Source organism: Astyanax mexicanus, chromosome 2, assembly GCF_023375975.1.
Source record: "Astyanax mexicanus isolate ESR-SI-001 chromosome 2, AstMex3_surface, whole genome shotgun sequence".
Classification (NCBI taxonomy): Eukaryota; Metazoa; Chordata; class Actinopteri; order Characiformes; family Acestrorhamphidae; genus Astyanax; species Astyanax mexicanus.
Genome location: NC_064409.1, coordinates 11,086,755 through 11,099,048, shown reverse-complemented (window position 1 = coordinate 11,099,048; position 12,294 = coordinate 11,086,755). Strand labels below are relative to the sequence as shown.

General features: G+C 38.0%; 1 protein-coding gene across 17 annotated transcripts in view; it reads left to right on the top strand.

The window, feature by feature from the left end:
- Positions 1 to 12,294, top strand: part of grip1 (glutamate receptor interacting protein 1) — a 554,262-nt gene that overhangs the window by 414,953 nt on the left and 127,015 nt on the right. For all 17 annotated transcript variants that reach the window (XM_049473333.1, XM_049473330.1, XM_049473334.1 and 14 more), the window contains exons 6-7: positions 2,999 to 3,074; positions 7,993 to 8,138. In XM_049473333.1, the coding sequence (XP_049329290.1) occupies positions 2,999 to 3,074; positions 7,993 to 8,138 (222 nt within the window). The remainder of the gene's footprint in view (positions 1 to 2,998; positions 3,075 to 7,992; positions 8,139 to 12,294) is intronic.

Genomic DNA, 12,294 nt, shown 5'->3' with positions numbered 1-12,294 from the left:
CAGTATGTAAGCTCTGTTGGCCACACATCAGGGTGAGTTAATGTGATGGGCGTATTATCAGTGAGGACCTTTCTCCACTTGTGCTCACACAATAGCCGACAGCCCAAACACGAGCACCTGAATGCTTCTTTTCACTGCGGAAATGACCCTGTCCTTTTCCATCCACTTCAAACAGCCTTTCAGAGGAAGTCATTTATTCCTAACCTTTCCTTTACATTTAGACATTCCTTTCACATCGCCATCCTGTACCTTAATTACAACCTTCTAGAATATGTTAAAAATACAGAAAGATTAACTGATTATGAAAAGTTACATTTAAAATTGACATTAATATCCTTGTCTTTTTTTGCAATACTTTCCTTTCTGAAACGGTTATGTCCCACTTTGATAGAGACCTTCAGCCTGTCTTTCTCAAAGAAAGCTTCCATTTTCCTCTGTCGACATTTAAACATATTTTTACTAACGATCCTTTGAGTTACTTTTTTGTACATGTGTAGTTGATAACTGGAAATGGTACAAAATCCAGTGCACAACATTTTGCAGTGAACTACCAGGGCTAAAAAACTGAAAGAAATTTTGGTATTTTGGTAAAAAAAATAAATAAAAAAAATTGTCCAGTCAGTGCAGTGTTTTCCTGGAAAGTTTTACAGCACTTCATGCTTCCCTGTGCTAACAACTTTTATAGAGATGTGGATTTAATTTTCCAGCAGGACAGTAGACACAGCTCTGGAAAGAATTTGGAGATCACTTCAGTTTCTGAATCAGTTTCTATGATTTTGATATGTATGAGTATATGTTTGAGTAAAATCAACATTGTTGATTTATTCTATAAACTACAAACAACATTGTTCACAAATTCCAAATAAAAATATTAATATTTAGAGCATTTATTTGCAGAAAATGAGAAATGGCTGAAATAACAAAAAAACCTGCAGAGCTTTCAGACCTCAAATAATGCAAAGAAAACAAGTTCATATTCATAAAGTTTTAGAAAGTTCAGAAATCAATATTTGGTGGAATAACCCTGGTTTTTAATCACAGTTTTCAGGCATCTTGGCATCATGTTCTCCTCCACCAGTTTTACACACTGCTTTTGGATAACTTTTCAAGCAGTTCAGTTTGGTTTGATGGCTTGTGATCCATCTTTATCCATCTTCCTCTTGATTATATTCCAGAGGTTTTCAATTTGGTAAAATCAAAGAAACTCATCATTTTTAAGTGGTCTCTTAATTTTTTTTTCCAGAGCTGTAAAAAAATATTTAACCACAATTTGGTCAAAAACAAATCCACTTTCCACACTTAAATAATGAACAGTTGGGAAAGCATGTATGTGAAGTATATGAGTTTAATGAATATGTGTTTTTATCAGCCTCTGGTTCTTAATAAGAGAACTTTAATAAAAGAGTCAATGCATTTATGATAGCCTTTTTTAATTACCGTTTTAATTACAATAACAATGCAATGTAATTACCAAGCTACAGATAAATGTATAATAATAATAATAGTGAATATAAAAATAATTAGTGAACAGATCAGTACTACAGATTTTCACTCTGTGCTGTTTTTAGTTAGTTTTTAGGTTTTACCTCAGTTACCCTGTGGTGCACTGTAGACTGTAGCTAGGGCAAACACTGAGACCCCTGTGGATCAGCATGTACTCTTTGATTCCTACACATCGAAGTGAGTGCAGTCGATTCATGTCTACATCAAACAGAGAGTGTGTTCTCCATGAAGATCTATTTCCATATCCCAGAGCTTCCAGCAGCAGGTGGAAATGACCTCACCAGTGCTTCCAGCATTCTGTGTGGGTTTAATATCTCTTTTGAAATAAGATATTGTAAATTTGATGAATCAAACCAATGACTGACCATAGACTAATCTAAAACTGGCATAGGCCTCTCTGCTGTAAAAAAAAAAAAAACGAAAAAAGAAAATCGAGAACCGAATTGAATCGTGACCCTAAAAGCAGAAGTAAAATTGAATCAAGGATTTAGAGAATCGTGTCACCCCTAATACTATCTATCTATCTATCTATCTATCTATCTATCTATCTATCTGTCTGTCTGTCTGTCTGTCTGTCTGTCTGTCTGTCTGTCTGTCTGTCTGTCTGTCTGCCTGTCTGTCTGCCTGTCTGTCTGTCTGTCTACCTTTCTGTCTATCTATCTACCTGTCTATCTATCTATCTGTCTGTCTGTCTGTCTGCCTGCCTTTCTGTCTGTCTGTCTGTCTGTCTGTTTAACTATCTATCTATCTATCTATCTATCTATCTATCTATCTATCTATCTGTCTGTCTGTCTGTCTGTCTGTCTGTCTGTCTGTCTGTCTGTCTATCTATCTATCTATCTATCTATCTATCTATCTATCTATCTATCTGTCTATATATCTGTCTGCCTGCCTTTCTGTCTGTCTGTCTGTCTGTTTACCTATCTATCTATCTATCTATCTATCTATCTATCTATCTATCTATCTGTCTGTCTGTCTGTCTGTCTGTCTGTCTGTCTGTCTGTCTGTCTGTCTGTCTGTCTGTCTGTCTGTCTGTCTGTCTGTCTGTCTGTCTGTCTGTTTATGTCTTAGGGGAGAGTTCCTCTGATGGTAGAAGGTTTGTAGAAGTTTGAACTGTGAGAAGCTGATTAGCCCAGTTACTATAATTCTGCATAAATCTGCATCAGAGAGCTCTTTTCATGCTGATTGTTGGGTTATAGATAATCTATATGAAGATGAACACCCTCTGCCCTGTTAACAAGCCGCGTTTTTTCCCAACATGAAGTTATGTGTCCGTTTAGAACTGAGGAACAGTGAGAGTATTATTATTTATCTGTATTTAAGGTAAACAGGCTGTGTTCAGCAGCGCTGAGTTATGGGCTGCTCAGAGCGGTGAATATGGGATGTAAAGAAGAGTATCCGCAGTAAACATTAGCTCCCAGGAGCACGTGTGCAATATGTTTATCTTTACGGCTGCATTTGTCAGAAGTGCTAATGTGCTGCTCTGTCCCCACAGGAGGAGCCCATGAAGACAGGAACAAATCCCGTCCCGTTACCATAACAACTATCAGACCCGGCGGCCCGGCTGACAGGTGAGATAGTCCTCCTTGCGTCAAAGACCTTAACTTTCCAATATGAAGCATAGCTGACTATATCTAACACACACACACACACACACACACACACACACACACACTTGCATAGGCTAGTTTTCAAAAATGTGTTAAAAAAAAAAAAGATTGTTTCTTATCATTGTCATTAATACACTCATTTTCATCATCAATCAAAAATTATAAGGTTCTTTGATTTGATCAAATTTAAAACCTCTGGAATATAATAATTAAGAGAAAGATGGATGATTACAAGCCAACAAACCAAACTGAACTGCTTGAATTTTTGCACCAGGAGTAAAGGCATAAAGTTATCCAAAAGCAGTGTGTAAGACTGGTGGAGGAGTACACGCCAAGATGTATGAAAAAAATAAACAAACTTAGTTATTCCACCAAATATTGATTTCTGAACTCTTAAAACTTTATGAATATGAACTTGTTTTCTTTGCATTATTTGAGGTCTGAAAGCTCTGCTATTTTTTTGTTATTTCAGCCATTTCTTATTTTCTGCAAATAAATGCTCTAAATTACAATATTTCTATTTGGAATTTGGGAGAAATGTTGTCTGTAGTTTATATAAAACAATAAAACAACAATGTTCATTTTACTCAAATATATACCTATAAATAGCAAAATCAGAGAAACTAATTCAGAAACTGAAGTGGTCTCTTATTTTTTTTTCCCCAGAGCTGTATTCATTATGGCGGTTTAAAAAATGAAAAAGGCCTGTTAAAAAGGAACTATAATAGTTCCTTTTTTATGCATCTTGGCATGTTCTCCTCCCCCAGTCTTACACACTGCTTTTGGATAACTTTATGCTGCTTTACTCCTGGTGCAAAAAATCAAGCAGTTCAGTTTGGTTTGATGGCTTGTGATGCATCTTTATCCATCTTCCTCTTGATTATATTCCAGAGGTTTTTAATTTGGTAAAATCAAAGAAACTCATCATTTTTAAGTGGTCTCTTAATTTTTTTTCCAGAGCTGTGAAAAAATATGCAACCACAATTTGATCAAAATTAATTCCACTTTCCACACTTACATAATGAACTGTGGTAAAGCATGCATGTAAAGTATATGAGCTTTTTAAATGTGTTCTCCTCCACCAGTCTTACACTCTGCTTTTGGATAACTTTATGCCTGCACTCCTGGTGCAAAAAACTTTGTTGGCTTGTTTGATGGCTTGTAATCATCCATCTTCCTCTTGATTAAATAAACCAGAGGTTTTCAATTTGGTAAAAACAATAAAAAAAACTAATCTTTTTTAAGTGGTCTCTTATTTTATTTTTATTTTTTTTCGAGCTCTATGTATTAAATATATTAGAATGCTGAAAATATCTTAAATAAATGTGATATGTGATGTGATGGCCCCACATTTCAAAATACGCCCCTATTTTCGCTATATCTAGATTTTATTTAGCCATTTCCTGAGCTGGATCATGCTCAGGACAGATTCCTGTATTGAAGCACGCTGCGAGTCTCTCTGCACTCCAGCAGCTTCAGCGTTTTGTAGCCGGCTGAAAATCATGGGCTTGGTTTCAAACGGCGATAAATTGCTCTGCAGAAAGTGCGGTCTTCTCCGGCTCTGTCTGCCTCCTATATCAAAAATGGGAATAAATTACCCATGTTCTCTAACTTCATCGCCCATGTGAGAATTGCAAATAGACTGCCGCGTTTTTCTCGCCACCTAACCCCCCCCCCCCCCTCCCTCTTGCCTCTTTCTCTATTTCTCTCTCTCTCCCACCCCGGCAATGTTCACTCTTGCACTCTGCTCTGTTATTATTCTCATCATGCCTCAGCCCATGTCTTTCTTTCCTCTCGAGCTCCATCAATATTAATTTTTCTGTATGGAGATTTCATTCCCCACAGACGGAATACTCCAATTATTGTCTTTCGCTGATGTGATTCCTGTTTCTCGGGGCGAATACAGTCTTTTCTGCTGCTGCTCGGTAACCCCCCCGCCTCAGGCTGCCTGTATCCCAATACAACCAGCATTACAGCATCGCTATAGCCTATTATGAGTCCAATCTAGCTGTGTGCCACAGACAGGCTGGGCAATATCGCCTCGCTGCTAAAAAAACAAACTGCTTTCATTTTGCTCTCATTCTGGCTCAGAATCATTGTGGCGCCCAGGCTTGACCTCCTGATGTTCCGTTAAGACGTTTAGGACGTTATCACGCTCGTCCTGATTAAATGAGCTTGCACACAGGACCGATTCTGCGCTCGTGTGGCGAAAGGGCTCATTTTTCTAAGTAGTTTAATGTAGTTTTGCACATAAGAATCACTTTTTTGTCCGTTTTCTGTCTTTTAATAGTTTGCAAAAGCTTTGGCCTTTTACTGCTTTGTATTTTTTTTAGCCCTTTTCTGATACATGGCATCCAAGCAATAAGCTGTTTGAGAAGTATGAGAAGATTGAAAGGTAGTATATTGTGTTATTACTTAAAAATTATGAGTTTCTTTGATTTTAAATTACAAATCGAAAACCTCCGAAATATAATCAAGAGCAAGATGGATGGTCACAAGCTAATCATCAAACCAAGCTGAACTGCTTGAATTTTTGCTCAGGAGTAAAGCAGCATAAAGTTATCTAAAAGCAGTGTGTAAGACTGGTGGAGGAGAACATGATGCCAAGATGCATGAAAAAAACTGTGATTAAAAACCACCAGGGTTATTCCACCAAATATTAGTATTATTTCTGAACTCTTAAAACTACTTTATGAATATGAACTTGTTTTCTTTGCGTAATTTGAGGTCTGAAAGCTCTGAATATTTTTTGTTATACCAGCCATTTCTCATTTTCTGCAAATAAATGCTCTAAATGACAATATTTATTTTTATTTGGAATTTGGGAGAAATGTTGTCTGTAGTTTATAGAATTGAACAACAATGTTCATTTTACTCAAACATAAACCTATAAATAGCTAAATCAGAGAAACTGTTTCAGAAACTGAAGTGGTCTCTTAATTTTTCAGAGCTGTATATGTGGGCTTCACAAACTTTAGTGTCGAACAGACCTAAGATGATCGATTCACGGTCTCAACTTGTTTGATTACCCTGTTTTTAGATTAGAACAGGGTAATCAAACAAGTTGAGACCTTGAATCGATCATCTTAGGTCTGTTCGACACTGAAGATGTACACCACTAACTCGTGATTGGTGGAACGGTGGGTGATAATGGCTTGGCCAGAACAGACTGGAGTTTAGACTGGGGGAGGCTGAGATATGCTGGCTGAGAGCTTTAAAGCATTTAGATCAGTATTAGCCCTGGTAAATCTGACTAGGAGGAATTGATAGCTTTCTGACCAAGGAAGTTTGATCTGGTTATCTTGCATTAGTCAGAACCCACTGTTTGGATGTTTTTTCCCCTTAAACTTTGATTTGTTTTCCCTTAGTTTTCCTTATCCATCGCCTTCCAAAAAATAAGATCAGAATCTCATTTGCTTACGATGAGCATTTATCAGCATGATAAACTTCACAAAGCTGAGCTTATTACACTAACATCACTACAAATTAGCCTTATTTCTTAGCAGCCAAGTTACAAAATGAACCAATCTCACAACCTCATAAGCTGCACAGGGAGCAGATAGTAGTCCACACCAGAGTAAACTTGAGTTCATGAGGACCAGTGACTGATATTTTGTACTGCTCCCAGGCACCAGAATGCTAGTTGTGAAGAAGCCCTTATAAACATCCAGCTAGCCCACTAGCGAGCACTGGTGCAGCACGGTAGATTAGACTTATCACAGCCTGCATTACAGCCTGTGGTAGTAATAGACGAGCTGATTTGTGTCGCTGTTAACAAAGTAGCCTTATTTCTTAGCAGCCAAATTACAAAATGAACCAATCACACGACCCCATCTTCTGCACAGGGAGCGGATAGTAGTCCACTTGAGTTCACGAGGACCAGAGATTGATATTTTGGACTTCTCCCAGCCATCAAAAAAATGCTAGTTGTGAAAAAAAAAAACGCCCTTATAAACGTCCTGCTAACCCTGTAGCGATCCCTCCTCAGCAGACACGTTACAAAATAAACCAAACCCACAACCCAATACACTGCACAGGGAGCGGATAGTAGTCCACACGAGAGTCCACTTGAGTTTACGAGGACCAGAGATTGATATTTTGGACTTCTCCCAGCCATCAAAAAAATGCTAGTTGTGAAAAAAAAAACGCCCTTATAAACGTCCTGCTAACCCTGTAGCGATCCCTCCTCAGCAGACACGTTACAAAATAAACCAAACCCACAACCCAATACACTGCACAGGGAGCGGATAGTAGTCCACACGAGAGTCCACTTGAGTTTACGAGGACCAGAGATTGGTATTTTGGACTGCTCCCAGGCACCAAAAAAATGCTAGTTGTGAAAAAAAACGCCCTTATAAACGTCCTGCTAGCCCACTAGCGAGCTCTGGTGCAGCACGGTAGATGAGGCGCATCACAGCCTGCGGTGCTAATAGGCGAGCTGATTTGTGTCGTGGTTAACAAAGTAGGATTCATTCTGGAGCATCTAAGCATAATAATGTCTCAGCCAGGGAGCCTGAGAGACTCAGCCGTTACTCCTCGGTGGCCCCACGGCATGCTTAAGTGCAGCAGTGGAACAGGAGCCATCCAGCATAATGGCGTTCTAAGATGGCAATCAGGGTCTCCTTGTGCCCTGTTAGCTTCCTATAGAGATAAAGCACTCTCTGGGGAATCTTTCCTCATTCATGTTCAAGCACCCATGCATCCCTCTGATTCTTTTTTTTTTTTTTTTTTTTTTTTTTTTGCCGTTCAGTGCACAGGATTAAGTTTAAGCTGCTTTATACTGTCACAGGTTTTTTTTTCCCTCCGCTTCTTATCCTCACAAAGTGTGTGTGGCTTGTATATATTTCCTCTTTCTCCTCCTCCTCCTCCTCTTCCTCAGGGAAGGCACCATTAAACCAGGAGATCGGCTGCTGAGCATCGATGGCATTCGCCTACACGGCACCTCCCACGCAGAGGCCATGAGCATCCTCAAGCAGTGCGGCCAGGAAGCCACGCTCCTCATCGAGTACGACGTGTCCATCATGGGTAAGACCCGCAACTGAGGAATGAGAGAAAGACTGTGTTATATCGGCAAAAATTATATATTTAATATATATATAGATATATATATATATTTTTTTTTTTTTTTGTTTGTTTTGGTGATATATTGTGCTAGAAATTATATGTAATAATAGTATAAAACAAAAATAAACACAATAATGCAGCTATACTGTTTTAAAAAACAATGCACTTTTAATTAAACTACTGTATACAGTGGGGAAAAATATTAAAAATGAATGAATTAATTAAGGAAAGAGTTAATTAATGAACAAATGAATACATGAATGAATGAATTACTTTATTAACAGACCAATGGAAAGGTGTGCAGTTTTTATCACTGTGAGAGACAGAATCTTAAAAATGCCTACAGGAGTCCAATTTCCACACACTGCATTTTATGTTCTGCCCTCCACCCCTCCCAATACGCAAAGCTCCCACAGGTTGCCAGATTCCCACACAATAGCAAGCAATGACAAGTCTTACTCCGTAGCTAAACATTGATCTATATCCTGTGATACATTACACAGCTATGGTTGGAGAACCTTACTGAAGCTCAGTGATTACTCGTTCAGCAGACAAAATATCCAGCTTGGCCGTATCCATGGCTGCCGCAGAGTGTTTGTGTGGTGTTGTGTTTCATTCCTGGCAACGGTGTCGGTGCTTTAACTTAGCATGTTTCATTAATATCTGATGAGACATTCTGATCATGATGTGAGTTGCTACAGAAGATAGAATCCTTAATGCTTCTTTAAATTAACTTTTCTTTGCAATTACAGAGGTATTATATATTATATTTAACATATATATATATATATATATATATATATATATATATATATATATATATATATATATATATTATATATATATATAGATACATAGATACATAGATAGATGGAGAGAAAGAGAGAGAGAGAGAGCTTACTAAAAAAGCTGTAAAGGACAATATTGAGGTTAGCAGATATAAACAAATTTATTGTACAGTAAGTTATTTTCATAATTATTGTGACAGTCCTAATCAATAGCAATTAGATATATATGCATTATTTCTCCCTTAATAAAACCAAAAGATCTGTTTAAGACTTTGATTTAACTGCAAAGGACATTGTTGTACTATATATATATATATATATATATATATATATATATATATATATATATATATATATAGATACTGCAGATAGATGAATTGGTGGAATTAAAGCTGATTATTGTCTTCTTCAAAGCTGGAAGTTCTCCTAAAAAAATCCAAATCCCATGAATGGTGCTGTTGGAACCCTCTCAAACTTGGCAAATCTACCAGGGATGCCGTACTTTCTGGAGGGGTAACTGCTGTTTAACTGGAGATCAAATGGAATAAGTTGCAAAGTCTTGCATTTCTGCTTGTTGCTGCTCATTTCTGGGTTTCAAATCATGTTATTGTATGAAAGGAGTTTATTTTAGATAATTGTGTTGTGTTGTATTGTGTTCTTTCTCTCTGTCGTCTGTCGTTCTCTAGACTTGCCCTTAGCGTGTATTGACTTCACACCCCGGCGGCTGCGGCGTAGCTCTTTCCTGCCGAGTCAATGAGTGTTTTGATTGGGTTTCCAAATGTCAGAGTAAACAGGCGGATAAAAAAATGGCACAGTGTGGACACAGTCTGTTTTTTTCTCACTGAGTTGACAGATCGAGTGAGTGACTGAGAGAAAAAGAGAGAGAGAAGGAAAGAGAGGGAAAGGTTGTAAGGTTGGGAGAAGCCTGTGGCTGAACAGAGTGATGGTTGATGGTTTTTGTGGTGCTGTGATCCGGAAGTGATAGATTTTCTTCCTGCTGGCTGAGGTGACAGAGGTGTGATGATAATGGAGCCGCTGCTCGGCTGCGCTGATCCAGCCCTGTCCGGACAGCGACAGCACTAACTGCTAACAGCCCCAAAGAGGCCATCACACCCTGTTTTTCTCTGTGTTTTTTCGGACGCTTGGGGGTTGGATGCGGCTTTTACCGTTTGAGGGAGAGGTCATCGATTTTGGTGAAGCGATCGGCCCCTCCCTTTAGATTTTCCTCTAAAATCTCAGCTCTGAAACACGAGTTTTTCACTGCTGGAGATTTACTTATTTATCTCTTTTTACAAACAGCTCACAGCTAACACTTTACCGTTTTTTTTTTCACACTATAATAAATAATGCTCTTAAAATCCTTTAAATTTCCAAAAAATCATTAATTCACCTCAGAATTCTGTGCGCTAAGAATTTAGTGTATTTTTTGCACTATAAGGTGCTCTTAAAATCCTTTAATTTTCCCCAAAATCAGTAGTACACCTTATAATTCATGCAGTGTGCTTACAATTTAGTGCATTTGTGCACTATAAGGTGCATTTAAAATCCTTTAATTTTCCTTCAAATCGACAGTACATCTTATAAGTTAGTGTGCTAACAATGTAGTGTATTTTTTGCACTCTAAGGTACATTTAAAACCCTTTAATTTTCCCAAAAATCATTAGTACACCTTATAATTCAGTGTGCTAACAATTTAGTTTCTTTTTAGCATTGTAAGGTGCACTTTATTTTTTTTTATTTTTTTATTTTCTCACAAATCGATAGTGCACCTTAATAATCCGTTGCTCCTTATGTATGAAGGTAGATCTTTCATACTTTGGGGTTGTGTTGCTGTCTGAGCAGGTAAGGTAAAGCATGCACTGGAAAAGGTTACAGAAATAATAACTTTGATTAAATTACTTTAATGTACAAAGAGCAAAAAATCCAACTTTAAGATTTGAAAGACTTTTAAAGTTCGGACCTAAAAACGAGTTATGCTGACCTGCCTTTAATGTTAATCTTATCGGTCGTGTCTGAAATGTCTGAAAGCCGGTTTCTGTCGACTCGTGTCTGATAGCTTCATTAGGCTTCTGAGAAAAGCTCAGTGCTCATAAATGGAAGCCTTTGTTTCCTCGTCTAAAACTCTCCTTTTTTAAACCTCTCTCTATGTTCTATTGTCCCTGAAATGCACAGAGGTAACTGAACTACACCTCCCTCCATCCCCCGGTTCTTCTTCTTTTTTTTTTTTTTTTCTCTCGCCTGCAATAAAGAAGCCTTGATTAAGAAGGACCACCGGAGACCTGGGTGTGCTGTGTGCATAAATCACACAAACAACCACCTTCCTGCAACACACACCTCTCCTCTCCCAGTGCCAGACCCTTCTGCAGGCTGTAACACAGTAATCATAGCGGGGGAAAAACATCTCGCAGCACTCAGACGCTCCTCATTATGCGCCACTCTACATGCTGGAGGTAGAACATTCCTGTGATTGAAGCAATCTCCAGCCTTCAGACAGCAGATACTCTCCGCAAATGGAACTCCTTTCACTGCTCATCAGTTACCATCAGCAGGCTTGAGTGACTGGGCAGCAGTGGAACGGTAGGTAGGTAGGTAGGTGAGGAATGGAATTGCACGGCAGTGTGGCTGGAAATAAAATCAAATATCTTTTTTTTTCGCATAGTTCATAGATTTAATAAAAAGAATATATTCAATACAGTTGTGGCTGAAAGTTTGGCAACCCTGGATTTATTCCAGAAAATGTAAAAAGTATTTCTGACAGAAAATCATTGCAATTGCAAATGTTTTGTTATACAGACATTTTTTTTTCTTTGTGTTTATTGGAATAAAGTTATGAAAAAAAGTCCAAAATTGATATAATTTGACGTTAAACTCAAAAATTAAGCCGAAGAAAATTATTAGCACCTTGGACTTAATATTTGGTTGCACACACTTTGAAAAACTGGAAAAAAAACTGAAATTAACTGAAATTTTGAACCATTTTTCGAGAGATATGGATTTAGTTAAGAGATGCTAGCCACTTCAGGACTCTCCAGCGTTTCGTTTCCATCTATCTCTGATTGCTGTATGTATGAAGTATGTTTGGGGTCATTGTCCTGTTGGAAGGCCCATGACCTAAAAAACAATTCCAGCTTTCTAAAACTGAGCTCTTCATTGCGTCCCACAATTTCCTTTGGAGTTCTTTGCAGTCAAGGCACCAGTGTCAGAGGCAGCAAAACAACCCAAAAAATTGTTTTTCTGAACCTCCACCATATTTAAGTGAAGGTACTGTGTTCTTTTTTTCTATTTGTAGGCATCAGTTAGATGTGCTTTACCAAATTCTAGGCTCTATC